The sequence below is a fragment of the Thunnus albacares genome, chromosome 9, assembly GCF_914725855.1.
Source record: "Thunnus albacares chromosome 9, fThuAlb1.1, whole genome shotgun sequence".
NCBI lineage: Eukaryota > Metazoa > Chordata > Actinopteri > Scombriformes > Scombridae > Thunnus > Thunnus albacares.
In genome coordinates, this window is record NC_058114.1 from 16,137,187 (window position 1) to 16,164,880 (window position 27,694).

The following is a 27,694-nucleotide window of genomic DNA, read 5'->3' on the forward strand; positions in this document are numbered from 1 at the left end:
CTGTGCAGCTAATCATCACTGACAACATGACCCCGCCCACTCTCCAATGGGAGGGTACAGCACGTAGGAAAATGAAGAGGGGTTTGTTCGGATATCTGTGATCCAATTTTGAAAAACTTCAGTAAATAAGATCACAGTTCAGGCCTTAGCAGTGTTAAAGGGGAGGCTACAACACCTCAGCAAAGACTAACAAACATGTGGACAGTGAAAGACGAGGGAAAATATGTCACACTGATGTGAGCATTCTCGTAAGCAGAGGGTGTTCATTTCTGCTTGGGTTGCACATAATTGTTACCATGAGTAATGATGAGTCAGTATAATTCAAAATCTGGGGTGGCTCATTCAGCTGGGTGGCAGCTGATAGCATCAGCCTGAAGCGACAAAGCCACCCTATTTGCCCAATTTCACTTATCAGGGCTCAAGTTCTTTGACTCAGACGGTTAAATAAAGTGTAGAATTGGTTCCTGGAGCGTGATGCTGGCCCAGTGAACTCCGCCATATTGGCCCTCGGGTCTGTTTCAGCTGCTAAGTAACAACACTGTCTTGTCACTCTCCATTGACTTTGCCTGGGGTTCAGCGGGTAGGCCAGGCAGCTGAAGAGCACAGATCTGACGACAAGTACGGGGACATGCAGAGCGGGACACAAAGCATGACGAACTAAAATCATCCAACATACTGTTGATTCTTAGTGCAGAAGAAATCCAGTCACTCCAGCTTACATTTGTGGCCATAAATAATAATGTTTATAAAGCTTAATAGGTAGATTAAGTTTTATGGGCCTATAGCTAAGAAAACCAATAAAACCTGCCCCACCACAACTAATGTACGTGTATTTTTTATATAAGATGAAACATATGTTGCCTGTCACTATAATGACTGGATTACAATGGAAACACAATAAGTAGTACACCATTGTAGAGTGGCAACAATTAGTTGATTAAACAATTTGTTGATCGACAGAAAGTAAATCTGCAACTATTTTGGAAATCTAATAATGGTTTTAGCCATTTCTCAAGCAGAAATGTCAAACATTTGTTGGTTCCATCTGCCTAAATGTGACAATTTGCCGTTTTTCCTGGTCATATATGACAGTAAATTAAATATCTTAACATTTTAGACAGTTAGTCAGACAAAGCAAGCAAATGGAAGATATAACTGCATCTGAGAAATGGTGAATGCCATTTTTTCACTATTTCTTTATCATGGAGATTAATCGATAATGAAATCAATTGTTAGTTGCAGCCCTAGACATTTGGTATATACTTTAACTCAACATTTAACCTTTAACATAGTTTATCTCACGGACGGCCTGAGTGGAAGAATGTGCTGGTTTCTTGGCAGCTTTTGGCAAGACAGGTCATCTCCTTTGATAATTTTATCAAAAATACCTAACATTACAAAACAGTTTTTTTCTACATGGCTCCAGAAGGAGTCTTACTTCTAATCATGTTAAGTGTATGATGTTTCAACTGTTCAATACCACACTCTGGCTTTGGTCAGAGGTCTTTCCAACTGTTGTATTGCTGGTTGCCTTGGTATTCATATCTCGGTGCAGATGAACACTAGCAGATTCCTGTGACAAATCACAACCAACTCCTTTTACATACTGTACTCTGGGTGTGTCTTTTGGGCATTTCACTGACTGCCCTAAGGTAAACTTTCCTTGATCTAAAGCTCTCGAGTATGAGAAGCATACAATAATATAGTCGCGTTCACAAGTCAGCCATAGCTAACATTCAAATATCAAATTTTACCCATTAGTATGTTTTAGTGTCTTTAGCCCCATCTCACACCCATGATATTAAACATTTCAGGGACTGTGACACTGTCAAACATGTTTAGTGCACGTGTGGCTCATTGATAAAATGCCATTGCACTGCCCTTCCTGGTTTCAGCTGCTGGCTGTCTGCTGAGGGTGTACTCATCGACAGCACAGGAAGTGGTGGCAGAATATTTTCCATTGTTTGGTGTGGAGTTTTTTGGCTGACCTCGTTCTGAGGCAGAGTTCAGGGTGGCAAAGTGCCTGAGTGGCAGGGCAGCAAAGGAAAAAAGTGAGAGTACTGAATGTAGGAATCAAAAAGATAGCTATATGTTAAGGACACATGCTGTGTCTTTTGGTGAGCAATATTAACAGAACAGTTAAGAAACCTGTTAACAAAGAGTACAGTATTTGAGTGAGCATGTGTCCTTACTTTTTGCCTCTGTTTTTATTCCACAGTTTAGCTGAATAAGAACATGAGTAAAACGATGACTGATAGAATGATTAATCACTGAGGAAATCAAGGGATCACAGAGTGCGACTCAGACCTGAGGTTGAACTGCATGATGAAATAAGTTCAAGGAGGAGTCATAAAAAAAGACTTATTTGGTAGTAGACACACACACACACACACACACAAGTAAACATAATCACATAATTAGAGGAAATCATCTGTTGGAAGCTAGGAGGATAAATGATATCATCATCTGGATGGTCTCACTGGAGGTGTTCAGGATTTATAACAAATCCAAACTGATTCAGCAATAAGCAAAGGTACCATCTGTTCAATGCTGCCATTTTGAATGAGTGAATAAACCGCTATCAGTCTAACCAGCCACAATGACTCACGTCCGCTTCCTTGCTAAGGCATGCTCGTTGTAAGACATGGGGGAATGTAGGTGGGTGGCTGAGAGTGTTTCAGTGCCAACGAGAGGAGACACTCGAGACAAAGTAGACTTGAGAAAAGGGGGAGGAAGAAGTCATTGGAGGAAGTGCTTGACAGAATACGAAAGCAGACATCAAAGCAAAGCAGGAAACCAAGGTTCTTACAAAACCTGTACGTTTCTGAGCTGAAGAGAGAAAAAAAAAAAGCACCCTGAAGAATTTGCATTGCCTGCATGGATGGATGTAAGATTCAACTTGCAGAGCAGATATGACCTTAGTTGGCCTTTACAGCAGCTTCTGCTCATGTTCCTATACTTGCTGAAAACTTCTGAAAAGAAACACTGCTGTATCTACTCAGCCAGAGGAGATTACTTTATTAATTTCCATACTACAACATCATTTTATGAATTTAGAAGATTAAGAACAATATAGATGATGAGACTAAATTATTAAAAACTTTAATTTTTTAAACAAAATTGCTATATGTCCATTTTATATCTTAGTCTAACATATTGACTATTTTCTCTATACCATCATGCGTTTGTAGCTACATTAAATGTTTGATTATTTTGCAAATATACCAGTATTCTACAACTATTAGTTTTATAAGCAAAACCTGGGGAAAAAATTACATTATCTGAGTCATAACCTGGTGCCTCAGTGGTCAAGGGCAAATAATATGTACCCTTAAGTTTAAACCAGTTTTATTTATTTCATTTTTCACATGCTGTAAACAACCTTATTTTTAAAAAATAGTTTAGTTTATATCACTGAGAGCTGGACTTGAAAATCATCCAGGCTAGGCCTGTCACAATAACTACTGTTGTTGGACGATATATTGTCCCGGAATTAATTGTGATAAACCATATTATTGTCATTTTAGGCCTGTTTTATGCCACAGTTGCAGTTAACATGGTAACACCGGTTCAAATAACGTACTGTTACTATAAAGTCAAATAAAGTATTGTCATAATGAAATGAATCAAAGCAGAACTGAAATTGCTGTGAACTTGAAGCTTCCGGTCAATAGACGGTCAGACAACAAAGTAAGCAGTTAGCAGTTAGCAGAAAGTGAAACCGTTACCGGTCAGTGGAGCTGTTAAACGAGAGTATTTATTCAGTTTAAGTGGGAAACCGGCAACTTCCAGCTATCATTTGAACAAAGTAACAGTTCTCCGGTTTATGTACCGATGCTAACAGGCTAACTGGCTAGCGCCTGGGCTAACTGTTAGCTGCTAACTGTTATTATATGTTTTACAGCTCAGTGTAAATAATAAATTAAATATACATTCAGAAATCAGTGTGGCAAATAAAAACAGGTAGACGGATTATTTGCCTCAAATAGATAGACCAAACACAATAAGTTATACTGTTAATTCAATATTGAGATCAGCAAAAATTATCAAGGTCATGTCCATATATCACACGATAAGTTGATAACATAGTTATTGTGACAGGCCTAGTCCATGCGAATATATGAGTTGTTTTTCACAGACATACTGATATCGACATATGTCGGACAATAAATAACAAGAAATGTGAGTACGGAAATTTCAAAGATAGAATTGAGGTCATTTAGAAACACACATAGTTTATCTACCAGAGAACAGAGTAAAACTTATTTTTCATTGTAAAATGTCCTGTATAGTACTTATCTTGGTTGTAATTCTGTAATAACCAAATTTAACACACCCTTATCAAAAATGTTTATTACATATGTCCATATAAATAATTATTATTATGATCAAATATTGATATTATTATCGGACAGATTATTCTAAAGTCATAATTGAGGAATCCTAACCCAACTTCATGCAATTCTCACTGTGTGTTGGGCTCATGTCCACGAACAGAGGAGTGAACACCCCCTTGGGAAAGGGACTGGGAAGGATTGGCAGTGACTGGAAGTTGAGATAGACACTGAAAAAGAAAAGAAAAAATCTCCCCAACCGTGGAGACGCCAAGAAGAAGCCAAACATGAGCACCCCCCTGAAATCTCTAACTCACTCTTTCTTCAACTTTGAGCCTCTCTTAAACTTTCTCAGCCAGTCCCACACTTTCATATAACAAAAACACAAACACACACACACAGGACTTAAGAACAGATGAACAGTCACAGGCACCAGTGAGCCAGATCAGTCGACGACACCCATTGAAAGCAAGCAAGAGCACAGAGAGAGGATGGATGACTCAAATGCAGCTGCCTGCCATGCTTTCCACACATCCTCATTACTCACTATTCAGACATCTCGGGCTCTGGGGGGCCCTAGGCACTGAAACCTCGTTGTTCAACTCCTGCTTCCCACTTTGGGAGATTGAATGGCTGCAACACACAGCACCACATTTTCTATAGCAATTGCTTGTTAGCTTGTTTAAAGCTGAAGACATTTTTTATCCCACAGACTTCCAGTCAAATCTTCTCCTGCATGCCCAAGGACTAAGCTCTGATCTGTGGTTAGCCTTAAAAGCCTTCCTCAACAGAAAGGCTTTGTGCTAGAACTGCTGAATCACCTTAGCACTGCTTTAAACCCAATTGAGTTGCATTTTCCTTCTTCTTCCCCTTTTCTATTGGGCTTTACTTGCTCTGAAGTATAATTTGTCACCCCTGCACTTTGAGATCTTATTGCTCATCATTATCATTATTACTACAATAAATCAGAGATTACAAGAGAAAGCAATTGTAGCATCTGATACATGCAAAGAAACACCCCATAGATAGACTGAACTTTTTTTTTTCTTTCACTTCCTCAATTTTGTATCAAAAGACCTGACTTTACTGTAAATCTACATACTGAGAGTCAAAAATCGGAAATACATTAGATGACTTCTGTGGAAGCACCACCGTTGCCAAGAAGGCTACTGTTTTAAATATATTTAAATATCTGATGGCCAGACAGAAAACGCCATTAACTGGCAATCACCCCTGTTGCAAGATGCAAGATTGCCTTGAGTTTGTTAACAGCTCACCGTGCTGCAGTTTTAGGTCAGTAGCAACAGCAGTAACCATATGTCAGTGTCACAAGAAGCAGCCACAGTAAGCTAGTTAGAGGGAGAGCTGCAGGGTGCAAGGGCTTAGTGTGGGTGAATTTCATCAAGATAAGCAGCAACACCTTTTTTAACATGTAGTATGAGAATGACTTGCACACAGGGCAGGTTATGTATCTTGAGCCACTCAAAACACTAATGTAGAGCTGCAGCGATAGTCACTCGACAGAAATGAATATGCAATGATTTTTAAATTCACTGGTTGCTGTTTCTCATACGTGAAGATTTGAAGCTTCCTGTGTCATATATGATGGTAAACTCAATATCTTTGGATTTGCGCCGTTGATCAGACAGAACAAAAAGACGTCATCTTGGGATTTCAGAGGTCATAACAGGCATTTTATTGACAAAATGATTAACTGAATAATCAAGGAAGTAATCTGCAAATTATTTGATAATGAAAAGAATTGTTAGTTGCAGCCCTACACAAAAGGAACTACTGTCCCTAGTAAGTGTAAAATAAAGATATGCCAACTTTGGATAGTTTTAGTCAATATATTTTTGATTGATCAAATTCTCACCTGTTAATTGATTACTGATAAATCATTAACATCCCTAGCTGAAGGTATGGAACATAAGCTGGAACATCACACACTCATTCAGCTCAACATGGCCCCCCTTCTCCATGTAGCAAGTACAGACTGGTAACAAGCACCTGTCAACAAGTTTTCTCTTTGGTCTAAGGGCTTCATTTCAAAAGGAAGTTGGTGCATACTTTACATAATGTAACCACTCAAAAGAGGGGTCTAACCTGTACTGTATTGAGCCCATTTTGGAAAAAACAACAAACACTAGCAGTTTGCACACACTGTCCTCATTCCTGGAACAGCCAGCAACATACTCTGCGGCTGATTCAATGGCCTTCCTCCCAGCACAAGCTGAGTTAGTTATGGTAGGCCGCCAGGAGCGTGGTTGTTTACTTGCTTTGGCAGGTCCACTCTAATTGGAAATGATCCCCTGACCACATCTTGCTGAGATAACAGGGTGGGTCCTGCTATGCTAACTTATTCAACCACTTTGCCTCACACCACTGGCCTCTTTGAAAATTAACAGAAAAGGAAAAATGTCACAAACTGTAAAAGTTTAACATTACAAAAACAGGAGATTTTTTTGTTCTGTCCCTGTGCCGGAAAGCAGTGTTATCTTTGGGACCAAATTGGTTGAAAGCCATCAATGAGCACTATGAGAGTAGTTCCAGGAAACATGCGGATGATTGCTCAACACCAAAACTTTCACCCCATTTAAAAAAGGAAAGGAAAGAGAAGTCTGAGTACAAACTTAGGCATCTGATGAAAACAAAAACCCCAGGATTAATTAAAGTTGAACAGACATTGATGTGAATGAGAAGCGATAAAGCAGGGAGAGTGTGTGTTAACAGGTCAGTTAGGGATAGACAAAAATAAAAGGGAGAGAGAGACAGAGTGGCCACATTAGAGGGAGACAGACAGGAGACAGGCCATTGGTCCAGCCCAAAAACAGGGCTGGTGAAGACCCGTCTGCTCAGGCTGCAGCCTGAGGCGTCCGACAATCACAGCCATTCAGGGCTCCCGGAATTTGTCCCCTGGAAGTTCAGGCAGGTCAGATATCTGTGGAAAATAAGCTGCTCCCTTGTTTCCAGGCACTGTAGCATCCCTATGGGGCTTTTTTCCTATCTTTATTCAAGAGCGTGGTCTTTCAATTTGAGAGCATAAGTTATTGATTTCACGTTTAAATTTTGTAATTCTTTCCCTCAAAACCCTGCCCTTGCACTCAAATAGCCCCTACTTGCGTTTAACATTTGCTCTGCTTCTGCTCAAATGTATGCTTGCACTCAAGTATATTGTCGCGTGCACAGATTATAGTAAAATAAAATGTACAGGCGCTGGTATATACATTAACTATCCTTTTATTCCAAAAGTCGTAAAGAAAGCAAGGGAAGTAGAAATAATAAAGCCCTGGAGGGCGGGAGTGGATGAACCCGGTTAAAGAGTAAACGCCCATGCAGGACACTCAAAGAAGTAAAGTGAACGCACCCGCAAGGAGACAGGGATCATTTCACTGGTCAACACTACACCTAGCATTCTATTGGTTGGGGGATTTTGACAGGTTTATTGCACACAAAAAAGAGATCAGAGAGCAGAGCAGAAATCTAAGAGCAGACGTTTTATGGATGCACAGAAGCAGCCCAAGTGCGAGGAGAAGGGCTGAAGCTGGAGCAGGAAATCTGTGCAAGCAACAATATATCATTACAAACATACAGTTTGAGCAGAAGCAAAACAAATCTAAACACAAGCAGGAGCTATTTGAGTGCGAGGGCAGGGTTTTGAGGAGACATACAAAATCTGAATGAGAGATCAATAAGTCGTGCTCTCAAATTGAAAGACCACGCTCTTGAATAAAGACAGGAATAAAGCCCCATACATCCTGACTACAACCTCCAACATACAGACACACGCCCCATCCCAAACCAAACTCTTCATCCCACCCTGTCCTCACTCCCTCCCCCTTTGTGTTAAACTGTCAAACTGCCAAGAGGTAAAATGGAGGGAGGCGCAACAGTACAACTACAGAACACGTGAACATTCAGACAACAAGTAATGGAGGTAGGCTCTTCTACAATAAAATAAGGTGGAACTTTACTTCTTGACCCTGCTGGCAAATCATACATGCTCCTTATTTTATCCTAAGCTCATATCAAAATCCTAATATATTTCTGTCCAAACAATGTCATGTGTTTAGTGGCTGCTGAAATAACTCACGTCAATAACATCATGAACCTTTGACAATTCACTGTCGCTCCAGTTATGTCAAACATGAAACTTCACAACTGTCAAAGTCAACACTGTCAAAACCGATGGCTGTCTAACTGAACAAATAACATTCAGACAAATACCAAGGGTCTCTCACATGCTCCAAGTATAAAATAAGATGAGATAATGTGTGGGACAGAAGATGTGCAAGATGTGTAATAAAATATAACTTTTTAGACATGCAATAAGAGCTACGACAGTCTACTCAAGTTTTAAGGAATTCGAGAGGCAGAAAACAAATAAAATCATGAAGACACTGAGAGAGCAGAAGAGTATAATTGATCCTCAAGGGAACTAGGCAAAATACAATGTGGTGAGATTTACTTCAGATTTAGGGCCGAATCATGACAATGTCATAATACTCCCACGATAGTCTCTAGTATTATATCACTGCATTTCCCTGCTGTGCTTAGAATGTAAATACATGTAAAAAAGGAAGATTACTTAAAGCAAAATATACAAAGTTTTTATACCTTGGAGCTATCTGCTCCTGCAGAGCTGACAGGTAAAACGATACTGTGGTGACACAACACAGTCAGCTAAGAGCCATTAAGAGCTAACCATCTAGATAACTGCTAAGCTCCTACTAAGCTTCAAGTCAATCCAGGGTTATCGTACTATATATTAGGTGGCTGCTGTTTTAAAGTCAGCCAACAGTAGTACGATTTCTTCCATTTCCCCCCCCCCATTCTTGATCCATTGTTTTCCCTGACTGCTTGAGTGGCTGCACAGGTGAACAACTCACAATTTCCACCAAGTCGGAGCGTTTACCCAATTACGCAGCTGACCTTTCAAAAAGCTTCCAATCAGATTACGACTTTGTGTGACATTCAGCGTGTGTGAGGTGAAATTAATCTTGTGCATATTTGAGTTTCCACAATTGCATGGTGACATTATATGGCAGCTATTGATATGCATATATATTTGCTGATATGAGCGGCAGTCTTTAAACCCGGCGGAAACAACCTTAAGTTTATAAAACTATGCTTGTGACAAGATGGTGGTGGGTTCAAATACCCATATTGAATGGGAGCAAAAAGCTTTACACAGGCTCTTGCATTTCCTACTCCTTGGTGGCCAACAGCAGGCTGCTCTTCACCCGTGCAAGTTCCTTGCTACAACATTACAGACAATGTAAAAAGTCTCAAAACCTGTAATTAATCTGTCACAAATGTCATTTTGGAGGCTTCTGGGGTAACCAACATTTTTAGCCTTGGAAAAAAGTAAAAATTTTCCCAGTAAGCCTGGGCCACTGGAACTGCTTCAAAAAAAAAAAAAAAAAGAGCAAACAACAGTGTCAGGCTGTTTTGCAGAGAATAGAGGAGGGTGGAGGGTGTGCAGGAGTGTATACAGGAGCAACCAGCAGAGGAATAGTCAAATAACAGCAAGAGTTTATTGTAAAAAGGCGGTGAAATGGGGGTGCATACCACTATCCAAATGAATCAAGGAAAAGATTTCAAAACTAGGTCAAAACTTAGTACATGGCTGAACTGTGTATGTGTGTCAATGTGTGAAATTGTGGCCAATTTGTTACAGGGATAGTCAGTGGTTGTGTCTAAAATGTGAATTCCTGGATATTATTATTTCATCTGCAATTTTTGTAGTGGTCTCAGTAATATTTGCTGGTAAAGTGTACTGAAGTAGCATATTACATTACATGGTTAAGCTACGTTTGAGTCAAAAAAAAAAAAAAAAAAAAGGTTATAAATGCAGTTGCAAGAACAATACTTTCCACTCATATCTTGGGATGCTTGATTTGAAATTAAGGTGGCTTATCTCCACCTGGTAACTGCAGTTACAGTCAAATCAAGCGCACCTGCAGAGCAGCCACCCCACACTAAACTGAGCCTACATGAGCCGCGGAGCGTCTCTCCTGCCAGCTGCTGACAGCGCTGTCAGCCAGAGAGTCGATCACACTGTACGGTAGAGGAGGACATGGTAGGGACGCTGGTACACGTCTGATTAAACAGGAGTTTAGCCAACTTCACTGCATTTAACACCAGAACTGAGAGTGTCAAAGCTCAGAGCAGAAACACAGTCACTCTGTGTCATACTGCTGTCCTCTGCTTCCATCATCTCGTGCCAATTCATTATGAAAGCGCAAGAACCAATGGGGAAACTCCAACACTTGGCCAGCCGACCAATGATGTAACTCCATCCCTTAATCACTCACTGACAACCGCAGATATAGGGCTGGTCTGTGGCTGGTCCAGCTAACAATTCTGTTACTACAGGGCACCGTCAGGGCTCTTACTTCAACTAGTGCATCTTCAGAAAGAAGTGACTGAACTACAAATTGTGGATGGTCCTCGGTGTCATTTGAGCTGATACAAATAGAGCAGTATGACTCAATATATACAAATGGTACACAACATCTCTTACCTCTCATGTGACTCATAATATATCATTCATCTTTTCCAGCAAAAACACATGAAATGAAAGTGAACAGATTACGTAACTGGGATGTACACAATTCATCAGTGATCAATGATTCATTTATATCCGCATTTACATCCACGTAAACAGTCAATAGTCTATTTGATTTCAGGCCAGTTATTGTGCCTCCTTCGCCATAAAATTAAATTATATACATTTAATTGTCTTCCAGAATTTACTGCATTTCTCTCTACGGTACAGTTAAGCTACCAATGTTCTGCAGCTTCACAAAATGTGTCTAAATAATTAACATTTCTAATTGAGACTGTAGAGGGGAGGGTGGTCTGTCCTGGGAGATATTCTTAAAGGTCACGTGCTCCTATTGAAGGAAACCAATTTGTCCCAGGGGCATCTTCATCGCTTTATTTGGCAGAGCTGCAGCATGCTGAGCGGAGATGCTAACCATTCCAAGCTGAGGGGGAAATCATTCTCATCTCACACTCCACCCCCACAATGCTTTGTTCCACTTTTGTGATGCACTCTAATTCAAAACAGAACCAAACAATGAAACTTGGAACAGATTCCTCTATGAGGCTGAGCCTCTGCACAGAACAATGCACCTCTGACAGGAGGAGAAAGTCTGAAAAATCTGTGTCCTGTTATATTGGGGTGTGTTCTTTAAAATATGTTTTTTTGTTTGTTTATTTGCTTCTCATTGAGATTTACAAGAAAGTTATGAGTTAAGAAGGTATTTTAATTACAACTGGTGATACTTAAAATTATGCCTTTGCCTTTCGGCCCCATAACCTCACTCAAAACAGCAAGATTAGAGGTTAACCAAAGTGGTATGGTAAAATTCAACACGTGAGTGTGTACTGTATACATGTGCATACAGCAGCAATAATCCACATAGATTGTTTTGTGAAAAGCAACAATAACGACAGAAATACTGTAATACTGAAATACTGCGTTTAAGCCTATTAAGGTAGAAAGGGATATTTGTAGTATTGATATATGCAGAAGGTGAATACTTTGAAAATTGTAAATCATTTGCTGGGAGTTTTGTCAATGTGTTTGGTGCATATCGGTACTTGGAAAGGGAATATTTGAGGAAAAGATTAACAGTGCAACTACCACTATTATTACCACTGCAATTACTCTCCTTACTTAGATTAAGAGTTCAGAAGACGGGGTTTTATCCATGTTCAGTAGGAAAGTTTCCATTATGTGCTACAACTCACAATTATTATCCAATATGGTTGGTTTATAGTTAACGAGCATGCTGATTTTTTGCACAAAAGTTTGGAAAAAGCACAAAAGCCTCAGGATAAAATCGTTCAGGAAATTATTCTCCCATTTTTAAAGCTTGCATAGTTAAATAACTGGACTTGCACAATGTAAGTTTTTTTTTTTTTTACCGTAAACGATTTAATGAACACATTTTCTGCCAAAGTTAGAACACTTTTGGTTGTTTCACATGAGTTTTTGGTACTTCTATTTTTGTCTGTGCTCTTCTAACCTAATAGTGAAGTGGGAAGGGCTCAGTTGAAAAAACATAATGTCACGTACTTCTATGCATCAATCAAGATTTAACTACATATGAATCAGAATCTGATGTCTATTGGTGGGTTATTACTGTCAATCAAACCTGAAAAAAGCACACCGGTCCTGATGAAAGCAGGTTAGTTGAGTTTTTGAGTGTTAAACTAAATAACAAATATAACTATAATAACTAAAATAAATTATAATAATAATAATGTTATTATCATTTTGTGTCTATTCAGTCACCAATATGTAATGTTTCTAGAAAATAAATATATTAAGCCAGGTTTGTAGGGCATTTACCATCTCATGGAAAATTAGGAAGTGTGAAAAGAACAAGAAGTAGCAGCTTAAAACCCTCACAGATCAGTAACAAGTCAATACTTAGTTAAGCTGATGTGTTAACATGGACATCATGGGCAGACCTAATGAAGACTTGAGTATGAGAGTCAGCGCATAAGGCAGACATCGTCCTGCTGATTCAGTCTGGCAACGTCATCACTGCCACATACACACACACACACACACACACACACACACACACACACACACACACACACACACAGCGGCTTACGTGTCTGCTATCATTGCCACAGGTGTGTGTGTGTGTGTGTATCGTAGGTGTGTGGATGTGTGCCCATCTGTCTGTCTTCTCTACCTCCCTGACACGTCCTGTCCTGTCGCCAGCATCACCATAGCTACACAGACAGCCGGTGATGTCACTCCCCCCTTTATCTCTCTCTCTCTCTCTCACACTCACACACACACACACACACACACACACATACACACACACACACACACACACACAGGAATAACTAGGAAACAAGCACTTGCTGTTCCTCTCATGAAATCAGGGACAACACACACTGTTTCTGCCCTCTGCACATTATCAATCCATGTGTTATGCTGCTGGGATGAAGTCACTTGGTAAACAATGATTAGCTTCAGGAATATCTGAACTATGGGCAATATAAATCAGGCCTCAACCTCCTAAAACACACACACCTCCTCCTTTGGCGGCACCTTTCTTAATAAGCACTGGAGAACAGAACAGAGCACACTGATAAACACTGAGGCCTACATAAATAAAGGACAGACTGTGCACGTGTGTGTGTGTGTGTGTGTGTGTGTGTGTGTGGACTCCTGCTCTCATCTAGGTCATTCTTGGCTTAGACATCACCTCTTCAACTCTCTTCTGCTTGCTTGGAATTGCAAAGAGTGGCAACACTTCAGCTCAAACTATGCAAGAGCCATCTGACAGACCCTAAAAATAGCTGCAGTGTGTATGTTAGAAGAATACTGTAGGCAAGAAAAGGGTCGGTATTTACAAGGTTTTAGAGCTGGGAGGGCAGGCTGGGATCACGTGGTGAGTATACTAACCATCTCTCCTAGACAGACAAAGGAATAAAAACCAGCCGCCCACGTTTAGGGAGTTAGTCCCTTCTCAGCTACAAAACACAGCTACTGCGTATGTTGTAACTTATCCAAGCGCTTGTTAACACCCCCCTAAACCCAAACAGCCAGTATGGTTGAATAGAGGCTTGAGGGAGGGGCTGTGGGTGTCTAAAGAGGCAAGTTCCTATCCAGTGTTTTGTGGGTTGCCTGCTAATGACAGACAGAAAACTCCTCCCGTCTCTGCCAGTTTTCATTGGCTCACTACCTCACTAATCCCACCTTCCTCCCAGTCTACTTTTTCAACAGAACTAAGAAAAATGTGAATTTTGTTTTATTGCTCCTTAAGTACAACCTAATACTTCCAGTTATATTGTGCCTAATTTTGGCAGTGGTGAAAGGAGAGCCATTCTCCTTGTGTGTGTGAAGTGTGAAACATGACCACACTGTTGCAGAATGCAACAAGAATGTTTGATATGAGGGCAAACGTCCAGATACACACTTAATACCTCCTCCAATCTGTCAGTGCTGCTCCAGGTTAACACCTCAGATTTCTTTTCCTGAAAGTCTGAGGCAATCAGACATCCATAATGCGTTATTTCATTACCAATTTCCCACAGTTGAACAAAAACAAACAGTAAGCAATATTCATGGGTGTAGATTCATTTCACAGAGATTTTTTTTCACATTATATCCTCTCTTACCTGTCCTCATCCCCATCCATGGTAATATGGATGCCAAACAGGCTGTTGACAGCAGGAGTGGGCAGGTTGAGGCCCTCTGTGATGAAAGGCTTCACACCATCTTTCCCTGGCACCACACCGACACTGGGCTGAGGTAGGGCATCAGACTTCTGCCTACTATCTTCTGCCTGGTTAATGAAGCCAGAGGGAAAGCCTGTGGTGGCCCCTCCGTGAGCTCCTTGGGGCTGGACAATTCCTCCTGTGCCAGGTGCCTGACTTGGCACACCCGGAGGGGTGTTCGTGGTACTGGGCACTGTGGCAGGCACGTTCTGGACACTGCTGTGGGATGTGGTGGTGGTGACGGAAGGTGCAGGGACAATGCCTAATCCTCCTGAAGGCTGAGTCTGCTTGACAGGCTGCTGTTGGCCACTTCCTGGATGAATGGTAGCCATGGCTGGTGCATTGCCCTTGTGCAGCAGGAGGCCCTGGGCAGAGGCTGCCTCCCCACCCAGCCCCTGGGCTCCTGGACCAGCAGGGTTGATTAGAGGTGAGGGGCCCTGGCTGGCGGGAGGACCAACAGAGAGAGATGTCATGGGAAGGTTCTGAGTGCTTGAGCCAAAGTGTTGCTGACGATAGTCTGGCTGGCCAGCCGAGAGGCCGGCGGGATGAGTAGGATAGGCAAACTGCTGGGCTTGCGTGGCAGGAGGCATGATGGCAGACTTCTGCTGCATGGCACCTTGGTGCACACCATTGAGGCTGTTAGAGACGAAGGTTTGGGGGGCAACAGGCTGCATATTGACCTGAGCCTGTTGGGGTTGCTGTGATGCTTTAGTTGTATACCCTGTGGGCTGGAAGGCACTTGCTCCGCTCCCTATCTGAGGGGCCAAGCTGTAGCCTTGCTGCAGAGGCTCTGAGGAGTGGGGGTGGGTGGGGTGTGCAACTGAGTAGCCACTGTCTGCAGTGCTCTCCAAAGCCTGTGAGGAAAAAGCACTGGTAGTCATCACAGAGTTACTGGTGGCCCCAAGACCACTGTCCCTGTCTGTACTGTGATCAAGGGTTACAGTTGGTTTTATGCTATCCACAGTCCGGTTAACATTTGAATCCGAGTCTCTCTCATAGAACTCTGTGCATGTCCACCTCCCTCTTCTGAAGGGCTCTCCAGTGCCATGGTCAAGTTTAATGACCCTGAAACGGGAACTACAGCTGGTGCTCACAGGAGTTGTGTGAGCCACACTGGTAGAGACAGTGGCGGCAGGAACCGTATTGGTGACTGTTAACGGATGGGTGGCCGAGCTTGGAACAAAGGATTGAGCTGCAGCTGGCACAGGCACACTTCCTCCTAAATTATGTGGGGTGACACGACCAGTGCCTATACTTTTATAAGAGAGCCCCCCATTGACGGGAGCTGTCACGGATGGCTGGCCCTCCTGTGGCTCCCCTACGTTATTTAAGGTTTCCTCGGATGAACTCCTGTCACACACGCCCAAGTCAGTCCGAGAAACGTCAAATATTTCCGACGACACGTCCTCTGTTCGGGACTCGTCCGGGTCATCCAGGCTCTCGGTGTCGTCGGTGATGCTGCTGGCCGCCACCTGAGCCTGCGTGACACTCGTGATTTGGAAACAACTTTTCTTCTTCGCTGGCATTTTCGACATGTTGACTGACTTATCTGCGTCAAGTCTTGTCTATCCCCAGATGAAGCGAAAAGCGTTGGGACTAATGTCTTCAGTAATTCACAGCTGCGGGATGTGATACAGACACGTACCTTCGCAGGACAATTTCCATACCGTTCCTTTTCCTCTCACTTGTCGGAGAAAAGTGTCTCAACCAGAGGACAGACCCTCCGAAAACGCCCCGCGGTGTCCGGTCACAGCACCGGGGACGAAAGCTGCTCTCCCCCTCCGGCCTTCCTTGTGTCCCGGCAGCAGAGTTGCAACCAGGCCCTTGTGAAAGTTCTTGTTCAGCAGCTGCCACCGGTACTTTAGTGTGAGGCGGGCCCGGTCTCTCAGCCCGCTGCTCTCCCTCTCACTGCTTTAGATATATTTCTTGCCGACTAGCTGTTAGCTAGTTTCCCCTACCAGTATGTGAGACATCACGGTGTAAACAAATCCATGAGTGTATAATCCAGCGGCAGACAGAGAAAAACGTCTCAAAGTCGGTGAAGTTGAGCCTCTCGCCGTGTGGACAGCTCACTTTTTGGCAGCTGCTAATAGCAGCTAGCCTTAACCACAGAGGCAGAGAGCTAACGGGCAGCTAGCTCCTGCCTGCCGCTCTTCTTCTACCACTCGACAAGATGGCAAGAGCGAAGTGCATCCTGGGTAAGGAGGTCAAGCTAGTTTTCTGTAATCGCAAAAATATTTTTACAAATCAACGGCGTCACTATTTTATTTTTTTATATTGCTTACGTTTTGTTTAGTTGTTTAGATGTCAACGATTCTAAAATAGCTACATTATTTTTTGTTTTACTAAAATATATATATTTCTGCCGTCGCCGTCACTTCCGGTTAACAAGGTAGAAGCGGAAAATAACCTTTTTAGATTACGGATGTATACTGAAGACAGATTTTAGTTTTTTGGCACACATACAAAACAACCATGTGAGTAAGTTGTCACGATTTATCGCTGATTGTATCTACTCTCACTTTTTTTATAAAAATGTATTGTTTGGATTCACTGAATATGACAGGAATCTCTGCTCCCTGTTCTATTTAATTAATTTTGCTTACTATTTTTGACTTAAGTAAAAAGCCAAACTTTTCAGAGCTGACTGTCCTTATCAGACAATACATTTCTTCAGTATCTGAATGTACAAACAAAACGATTTACAAAATATTTATTTATTTATTTATTTATCATTATAACATTTAGTCCCCGTGGCGTGTTTGTGGTTATAAACTCAAGTTGTTTACATAAGTGCTGTAAACTTGTATACTTGTTTCAATAAAGAAATAAAAAAACACAAAAAAGATGAACTGTGTTACAAAATCAGTTTCCATCCAGGATTTAAGTCTGAAACATTTATTTTATATAAATGTTCAGCCAAAAGCCACCAGTGCCTCAAATCAACTGAGTCATGGCAGGAATTGTTTGTGAATGAATCACTCAGTCATGAGTGCAGGAAGAAGTCTTTATGAATGTACAAGCTTCTGTGTGTGTTACAGTGAAACTAATAAGGGTGTGTTATCAATTTGATCAATAAGGTGCATGTTATTTTAGCCTACCGAGCCCCGAGCACAAAGCTGATGTATTCAGCAATTACTTAGTTTGTTAATAGATATATAGAGTACTAAGAACTTGCTGTGTTACCAAGTCACACTAATTACAAAACAAACAACATGACTCAAGAAGGTAATTACGAAACTCAGCTAAACTAAAACGCCGGTTTGGCGGGCTGAATCATTCAAATCTTACATATAAACTTGTAATACATAACACACAAAAATGACTTGACACCAGCACACCCAGCACACCCAGCACTTTCGTTGTCACTGTCACTTAAAGATAGACTGACAGGGCTGGAAGACATGAAAGGATAGGTGTGTATTAAAATCACAGTCAGGTGTTCATATGTACAGTAAAAGAGGTTTTCCTTGTTGATATCATTCCTCTTGTTCATACTACCTATTAAAAGATCCTTTCAAATTAACTTTCAATGTAAGTGATGGGGGCCAAAATCCACAGTGTGTCCACACAGTCATTTTGGGCAAAAATGCATTTAAAAGTTTATCTGAAGCGTATATGAGGCCTCAGCAGTCTGAGCTAGTCATATCAAGTTGATATCTGCCACATTTACAGTCTTTTTAGCATCAAATTCCCTCTTTGTGTTTCCTCAGACAGTGTTTCCCTTCTGAGCTGCAGTGGAAGTATAGTGACAAAAATAGGGACTTTGGCACTAAAAAAACTGTAACATTGAAAGATATCAATTTTATTTGACTAAGCTGGATGACTGAAGCTTCATATTAGCTTCAGACTTTTTTGCACAGAGGGAGGCTTGTGGATTTTGGTCCCTATCACTTACATTGTAAGTTCATTATCTTCTAATGGCCACTATGAACAGGAGGAATGATTATGGCAAAAAAAAAAACCTGTTTCAATGTTTACTTGGGCACCTGATGGTTTTTTTAAGACACACTTGAAAAATTGAGAACCTGTTCTTTAACACCTTTGATCACAGGGTCAAATAAAGTCAGGATTCATCAGATTCTTCAACTAGTAACTCCTCAAAGTTTATACTAAAGTTAAAATAACATAAAACACTGGTTCAGCACAGGCTTGGCATCTGCCAAACCAGTGAGTAATATGGACAGAATTTCCAGTACAGAGCAGTGATATTTGGCTGGTGGCCAGCGTTCACATCCAGTCTTGCCCAGGAAGCAGGAAATACTTTATACATATGGCCCATGGCTATGGTGACCCCTAAGGGTAAAAATCACAAAACAAAACACATTCAATATATGAGAAATACACTCTTGACATTTAATATTAACAGCATTTCAGAATTTGGACAGTATTTTCTTCCATTATGGTATGTGTTTTGACTTTAGAGGACAATTTACACAACACAAATGTATTCCTTGAGAAATTTGTTGAGAAGTTTGTTTGTTTTTTTCTTGAGAAGTTTTCTCCTGCATACAATCTCATAGATCTTGCTGGACTTGTTGGACTTGACTTGGACTTGATCTCTCTGAGATCACAGGTCCAAAGCCTAAAGATGTTTGAGATCTGCACCTTCACTCAGTTGAATTTGTTCATTTTACACACAAGCCGATTCCAATTTTTGAAGAAAGAGAAAAGCCTCACATTGCTAGATTTTGCTTCATATTGTGATTGTAATGTTCCGTAAGATTCTCAAGGAATTGTAATTCCTGGGAAGCCCCAACACCAGTAGCAAACACACTAAAGCATGACTACCAGTTTACCTACATCTAAAGGACAGGGGCAGAAATATGAGGGCAGAAATATTCGCAATTTTGACAGAAACTACAGATGTTTGAAGAAGGAGGTTGGGTAGGAGCCTGTGACACACCTCTTAACAAGCTATTGTAATGCTACCTAACGTAACGCCTAGGTGATTTCCAATACATGCCTTAATTCATATGACTATGGTGACTCATACGAGACCGCAGCAGCTTTCATGTAACATCAAGGTGTGAATGACACACAGAGATTTACATTTTTTTCCACACTATCAATAAATCTGATGAAGCCTTTCAGATGAGAGGAAAAGTTTTTCAACAATACGCTACATTTAACTTGCCGCTTATAGAAAGTGAAGTAATTTGCCGCCCTTCAACATGTTGAAATCTTGTCATCCACATCATATCACTGGCTTTATTCCTTGATAGTGACTCATTAGCAACGAACCGATGACTGGAGGTTATTGCGTCAATAAAGGTCGTCAAAGGCTTGTACTCACCTGCAGGATATTTTGTCCCAAGATCAACACATGACATAAAGAAAAAGAAATATGTCATGGGTTAGATCTATGTTTGAGTGACGTCATTTGTGGTCATGGTAAAGAAATAGTCCTTTTCATTTTGCCGCTGCCAAAATGGTTATGTTTTCAGTTCTCAGTCTTTCTGTTTTCAGTTCTATTTGTCTGTTAGTTGGCAGATAAACAGATAAAAATAACAGTTAACAGGTGTAAGTGTAAGTGTAAAAGGATTTTTTGATATTGCAAGATAGGGCATGATTATACATTTTCACTATGGGCTCACTAAGTCCCCTTTTAAAGTCATGCTGGGAACTTGTTGCATCTGTGTGCCCTCATTTCCTTTCAGCTCTCATCTGTCTCTTTCTATTAGAGAGAAATACCCTAAATAACATTTTTGACTACTTCCTCATGAAGTGCTGCTCTTAATGTACTTAAAGAATCACTCCCACTATGTGCATATTCATGCTGATCCAGATGCAGATTAAAATATCTAAGTTTCATTTAATATCATTAATTTTTTGTGTGTGTGTGCAGCCTTGACAGAGGTCATTTCTTTAAATCTTTGTATTTTTGTCTGGATAGAAACATAATGCAGAGTCCAGAAAATGTGGAGAGGAGCAGTGCACATGCATGCAGTCCTAACACTGTAAGCAGAGGCATTAGAAATTTACTCGAGGAACTATGCACCCAATTTGGCTTCAGCAAAAGAGGAGAGGTGAGGAAAATCCGGTGTAACATTAAAAATTGCAGTAGACATAGGTGGTAATACCACAATGAAAAAGAAAACTTCTCCATTACAAGTAAAAGTCCTGCATAAGTACAGAAGTATTATTATTGATTGATAAACATGTAAGAAGTATTTTGATAATGTATCTGGTAGAGGTTGAGCTAATTTGAATTACTTTATAAACTGTTGGGTAGTTTAATCTATAAGAATTGATCATATTTTATAAAAGGAACGTGTGGTTTGTGTGTGAAATGTTCATCTTCAAAATGTATTATAACTGTAGCTTTCAGGTACATAAGTGGAGTAAAAAAGTACATAACAAAATCTGACCTTCTTTGTTCAAAGTAAAGCTGAATGTGTCCATTTGGAAGAACTTTAATCTCAAAAGCTCAACAATCAGGTTTTCACAACCACAGTTTACAGTGCAGCCAGGTTTTGAATGCTGCACACAAGTCCAGTTAATACCTTAGGACTGCAGGTGTACACAATGGCAGTAAAATAAATATGAACCCCTGGACTGTGGTATAGAGGAGGTGGTGATATTAGGTACAGTGTATTGCTCAGGGACACTTTGTCAGGCTCAAAGACTCCAAGGATCAAACTTGTTACTTCTTTATCTCGTGTTTTTAACCAACACGTCACCTTCCCCTTCTGTCTGTCCTTCATTCATGCCAGTTTTACGGTCGTTTATAATACAATGATTGACGTGACTGATATAACACAAATAACCATAGTATTTTCAAAAAGATTATTACACCAGTGATGAATATTGTGGATGAAAATAGATTTGCCTTATTATTCACCGGACACGACTGACTAATCATTGAATTACTGGTTACATAATGTCCGGTGCCGAATCACATGGTCTGTCTGACAAAAACAATTTCATGCAGTCCTCAGATAAGACAGAGGAGATGGAAAACAACTCAGTATACAAGTTGAAACTCCGTAATGAAATTCATAATTTGATTTTTATTCCTGCTGCATTTCATAAAGGGTGGAATGACTGATGAAATGTCATGTAGAAGGATTATGACTCTTTATACAAGATTATAGCCTACAAGTAGAAATAAGATTACTTGTGTGGAAAACTGCTTAATAGAAGCTCTTTTGAAGGCCCGGAAATGACCGAGCCGGGTTTATGATCATGAGCATTTATTTATCAGTTTGAGGATATACTCAAAAAACCACTACAGCATGAAAAAGCTACATAATTACAGTAATAAGCGTGTTTGTATTTTGATCTGAAGTGGCACACAGCTCACTTGTGTTCAGAATTCTACTTGCCTTTACATTTTAAAAATATTAGATATGTTTTTATTTGTCAAATATTACTTCTTACTCCTCTCTTAATGGACCTGGAAACAACACGCTGTAAAAAAAAACAATGTTGCAACATCGACTCCAACAAGCCCTCTATACTTAGACACCCTCCTTTAGTAGCAGGCTGTGCGTGGGCTTTCCCAGCTCCAGCCAGAGTGTTTGTGTAGCTGGTCGTGTTTATTTACTCTGGTCTGAGGGCGAAGACTACCAGGCTATGCTGCGGCGCGTCACAGTCCAACATGCTGGGTCCACTTTCAGCGTACCACAGCAGTAACAAGCCAGGCGTTGTGCTTTCTATATTTTGGGGTCCGGGGTCCTGGCCAGTGGTCACCTTCAGCAGCCCAACCTGAGAGACCTCTGGCCTTTAGCAAAGCACTGCGGGTCCGAGAGTGCACGTTCAACAAACGAACTGACCAAACATCACTCAGCACTTGCTAAAAAAAGGGCTTCCCTGGAGAAAAGGGTACAAGGGGTTGGTTCAGGGCAACTTGACCAGCCTGAAACTGAAATAATGAAATGTGCACGTGAACCTTGTGCATGGTGCCGAGTTTATTGGGCTACTTTTCCAGAGAAACACACCTCTGCTTGTGTGTGTTGACCCAGACCATTTATTTCCCTGTGTCTGACTACTAATAAAAGTAAGTGTTAAATAAAGTTACATACCGTCACGTGTGTGTGTGTGTTTCAAGGTGCAGCTCTGTCCCATTTTGTCCACATAAGCTGCCTGTTAGACTCCAAATATGCACAATTCACAGAACAAGCCTAGTTAAAGTCTGGTGTATTTCTGGAGATCATTGGGTGTATTTTTTCTGTTCGGCATTTAGGTATGCGTGTTCATCCTGATATTTTTGACTGCCTCATGAATTCTGTCAGAGGTAGCCTTTCGGGGGACTCATAGTTAAGTATTACACAATATCCAGAGGTTATATAAAACCGTGTGTGAGGTTTAATCCAAAAAAATGTATTGCGCTGTACAGTGTGTCTGCCCTTATGGTGGAACAGTCTGTTGCAACACAGACACATAAATATTTCAACACTTAGCCTTTTTTCCACATTCTCAGCACATAATGATATCATAATTATATAACGTGTGTATATATTAACTGACTGAAACTCACAGAGGAATGTAAAACCACCAAAGTAATCATTATTTCCCTTTGATCCTTTTGGCACAGGATTTGACACCAACAGAAAATGATAATTGTCACCTCTAAATAACTTCTGATACACCTACGTGCCTGCATAGACAAAGACAGGTTGATGATAACATTGTAACAGGGCTTATTATTATCACCCCCGAGCTTTTTAGATCAGTGATGATTAATTGTTAATTGATTAGATGATTTAGATGATTGATTTATCATTAAAGTAATTTCTTTGGAATAAAGCCTGTTTCCGCCTTCTCAAATGTGAACAATTGGTGGTTTTGCTGGTGTCCTACAATACATTTCTTTGGGTTTTGGACTGTTGGTTGGACAAAACAAGCAATCTGAATATGTTAACTTGGGCCTTGGGACATTTTTCAGTATTTTATACAAACTTCATGTGAGTAACCATTTGTTGTGTGTCACCTCACTTTAATTTCTCGAGAAATACCAAAAAGAGGAACAAATTAAAGGAAAAACCAATATAGAGTGTCTTAGTAATGTGTTGGTCCACCATGAGCCCCTAGAACAGCTTCAGCGCTCCTTGGCATACATGTAGACTCTTCAAATCGCTGAAACTCTACTGGATTCTTCTAAAAGATATTCCCTCATTTGATATTTTGATGATGGTGGCGGTGCTGTCTAACATGTTGGTCCAAAATCTCCCTCAGTGTTCAATTGGGTTGAGATCTGGTGACTGTGAATACCATAGCATGAGATTTAAATCATTTCTATACCATCTAGTGACCCCTCATGTCCTGAATGGGAGCATCTACATTTATTATGTTTTTCCTCTCATTTGTTTTCATGTGTTACCAAAAAACAAGGAGTACAAAGTTCAGGGCCTTGGACTCTTAAAGCCCTTACAACACAAGTAATAATGCTAATTAGCTACAATGAAAACTGGGCCCTAAAAAAGGAGAGAGAAAAAAAAACTCAGAGAAGGTAAAATAACATTCCTGGTGAGCTGTAATCCTGAATGAGACAGGGTTTTTACTTCATTGTGTAAAACTGTAGAAAAAACAACAGAAATCTCCCCTATTCAAGCACTTGGCCTAAAGGATTATCTCTATTCAGACAGTTTTAGCCACATCAAGTGGCTGTGTTTGTGTTAGAGAGACAATGATTCATGAATCCGTATACATGTTACTAAGCATGGAAACAACACTGTATGCTCACACACCCACATGTCACTGAATGTGTATATTTTTGCAGGAATGTGAAAAGTTCAGAGCCGGAGCGGAACAATAACAAACTAAATCTAAAAACGCCTCGAAGTGTTTCCTCTTCGGATTTCTTACATTTTTTTGAAGCTACTACAGTACATGATGCAATCCCCGAGGTCATGATGCCAGAACAGGAGGGAGCGGGTATAAACAAGCATTAGTGAGCAAAGTAGAGGAGATGTTTTCAGTGGAAAATTTGCAGTGATTAACTCCAACTCTAACCCCCATCGCCGTTGGTCAGATGACTATCTCAATCGTTCACCAGAATCATTTTTGCTCAACTTGTTCTGACAAAAAAATCGGCTTCTTCAGAAAAGGGACAAACCCTTTTCTGAGTTTCAAAACAGAACTCCCACATGGACACATTTTACCTGAATATTTGTGGGTGTATTTGTGCTCTGTTTCACTCAATAGCCTCTTTGTATCTCTATTTGCAAATTCACCACACCTCACATCTGAACAAACGAATCTCAAAAATGCATCAAGTGTAAAATAGGACGCACAATATTTCATGTTTTAACACTTCTTTGTCTCCAGGTTGTTTGAAGTGTCTCAGGTCAACTCACTGTCACTCAGGTCAAAAGGTGAAAGTTAATAATTCCACTGACAGTGACTAATTTCCACAGAGTGGAGATTCCAAAGAGCTCAGCGATTACATTCATATGATGTACATGCTGTTGGGCCACAGCTCAAGGTGACACCAGGTCACTGATTAGCATGACATCAGATGTAAGCTTTCATCTCCCACGTCTGTTTTTTCGATTCTGTCAAGTCTAACGTCATCAAATTCAAGCTTGCGTCATGTGCCCCTGACTGTAACTGGTGATGTTTTTATTGGTGATCTATCAGTTACATTTCCATTGTTTTAATTGTTAGCATATAAGATTCCAAAAATAAGAAAGCATGCTTGTCATAAGTTACAGGAGCACAGTCATTTCTTAAATTTGTTGAAGTTGTCTGACAGACAGCAAAAAAACAAAAACTTAAGTACGAAGAAAACTAGACTTCAGAGTAAGATTAAGTGAGTAAAATTTACATTCAATACACTACAGGTGAAAAAAGTATGCTGTGACCCTTAAATGACTGTGTATGATGACTTAATGCTAATAGTCATTGATGATTCTTAACTTACATGCACACACAGTCCTAAAACCACAAAATACAATGAAATCAATGTCAGAAATACATTCTTACATCTTAACTGTATTATCTAACCACTTTTTCCCGCTCCCCTCCTTTCCAGTGTTAAAGCTTTAACACCTCCCTATGACCTTTGACCCAACAGGCCATAATATCCCCCACTGTTTATAATAGCAGGTGTGCGTCCATCTTTTAATCTTCTCATCGTATTCCTAATCCAGAGCGATTTATTTTCTTAATTGCCAGGCTTGGAGGGGATTATAGTGTCTTATGGGAATCTCGGAGGCCAGCAAGGCCATCAGGAGACATATTAGTGTGGAGTGAGAGGTGGGTGTGGGTGTCAAAGTGACCCAACTGACACTGACAGGACATGAGCAAATGGGACAAGTACTGTAGGTCCATATGGCCAGTGTGCAGAGTGAAATGGGCTGATTAAAAGACCATGACAGTGAGTTTAAATAGGCTGCAATACAACTTTTTGACAGATTGCCCTCAGAAGAAGAAGAAAAAGCTCACATATGATGTTGGTGCAGTACACTACCTGAAACCATGTCCGTACTTATGCAGATACATTTGAGATCACAGCTTTTACCCTCCATCCATCTACCCAGCCTAAGCTATCTATAGAGCTGCTAACTCTCTGCAGTTTCCATAATGAAGGAGATTTAAAATGTTCTTAAGGACAAAAATGTGCCACAACATAGTTTTATAAAATAACTTTTAAAACTTTTGATATGTATCAATATTATTGTGGAAGTGTGACATACTGATTCAATTAAAAACCCTTTAAATATGCCACAAACTTTTGTTTCCTGCCATTCATTTCATCTCCCTCTCCCCTCATTTCCTGCGATACATCTACTGTCTACTATTTAATAATAGCAGAATTTAAAAAAAAACAATTTTTCATTCAAAAATTAGTGTACAAATATTTCCGCAATAAGCATCATGCAGGAACTGCAACTAGTGACATTTTTAGATGGCTTGGTGAAATTTTAAAGAATAGCCTCTTTTAATCTCCATGAACAGAATTTGGATGCCAGTTTTGAAATTCGAGCAGTAATCTTGAAAAAGGTTCCCACATTTTGACTGCTGTACCGATTGTACCGATTTTTCTGAATAGCAAAGTGCACTTTGACTTTAGAGAGAGACCTACTGGAGGAAACTTATATGTCAGAGTCTTTATTTATCAAAAACAAAATTCCCATAACACCTTCAACTGCAAAAACGATTCAAGTCAATTCATGTCTGTTTTGATGCACATGTTTCTTGTAGGTAAATGAGAGAGGAGTGGTAATATCTGTGTCATTTAAATTCTCAACAGTTACTCTGGGATGATGAGAGTTTTTAAGTGAACTTGCTTGCCAAACTTTCCCACCTTACCTGCCAGGTTATAGGCTTCTGAAGAATCTTATCATATGTTGTGACATAAACAACCTGGTTTGGAGGCTTTATTGTCTTGCCTGAGGATGGCTTGTGTTGACCTGCCAAGTTCTCTCTAACCAGCGGCTCTTACGTACCATCTGTGTCTCTCTGTGCTCATGACTCCAGTGCATCTCCAGCACATGAAAGCTGCAGTAAACAGTTCTGGCAGCAAGGTGTCATCGCTGAGCAGTAAAACAGCACTGCAAAGCATAAAATAGACCTGTTAGAATTCATTATATTCTCTTTATCTATCTACTTTATCGGCATGACCATAATTAAGTACAGTCTTGCTGATTGTAGGTTTACAATTTACAATCTAAGTATAGTATAGTATAGTATAAAAAACTAAAAGGATATAGAATATATGATAAGATGAGATATAATTTAGCAGTTGAAAATAATGATGAAAGCCGTACAATAAGACATAGAAATGATGATGCTATATATAGCTATAACTAAACAGCAGCAGAAAATACAACTTCAAACTGCTTGTGTCACACACACACACACACACACAAAGTGCTGTATATTTCAGTGGAACTTCCCATTTATTATTTATTTGACTTGCAAATGACCGAAAGTCTTTTAAGAAGACTTTCGTGGAGGCTGTGAAGTCTCTGTGTATGATTGTATGATTGTAGATGTTGTTGTTGCTTCCTGGGGAACATTGTGTAGGATTTAGTGGCATCTAGCGGTTAGCCCTCCCCTTCCAAGTGTGTAGGTGAACCTACGGTGGCAGCGAAACTCACAAAAAACATGAAAGGCCATCTCTAGAGTCAGAGTTTGGTTTGTCCATTTTG

General features: G+C 40.4%; 1 protein-coding gene across 2 annotated transcripts in view; it reads right to left on the minus strand.

Moving 5' to 3' along the window:
- tsc22d2 (TSC22 domain family 2) overlaps positions 1 to 16,798 on the minus strand; it is a 39,862-nt gene extending 23,064 nt beyond the window's left edge. The window contains exon 1 of one of the 2 annotated variants that reach the window (XM_044360901.1): positions 14,496 to 16,798. In XM_044360901.1, the coding sequence (XP_044216836.1) occupies positions 14,496 to 16,129 (1,634 nt within the window). In that variant the 5' untranslated portion in view covers positions 16,130 to 16,798. The remainder of the gene's footprint in view (positions 1 to 14,495) is intronic. The other variant, XM_044360902.1, reaches the window with a different exon arrangement.
- Between the last annotated feature and the right edge of the window lie 10,896 nt (positions 16,799 to 27,694).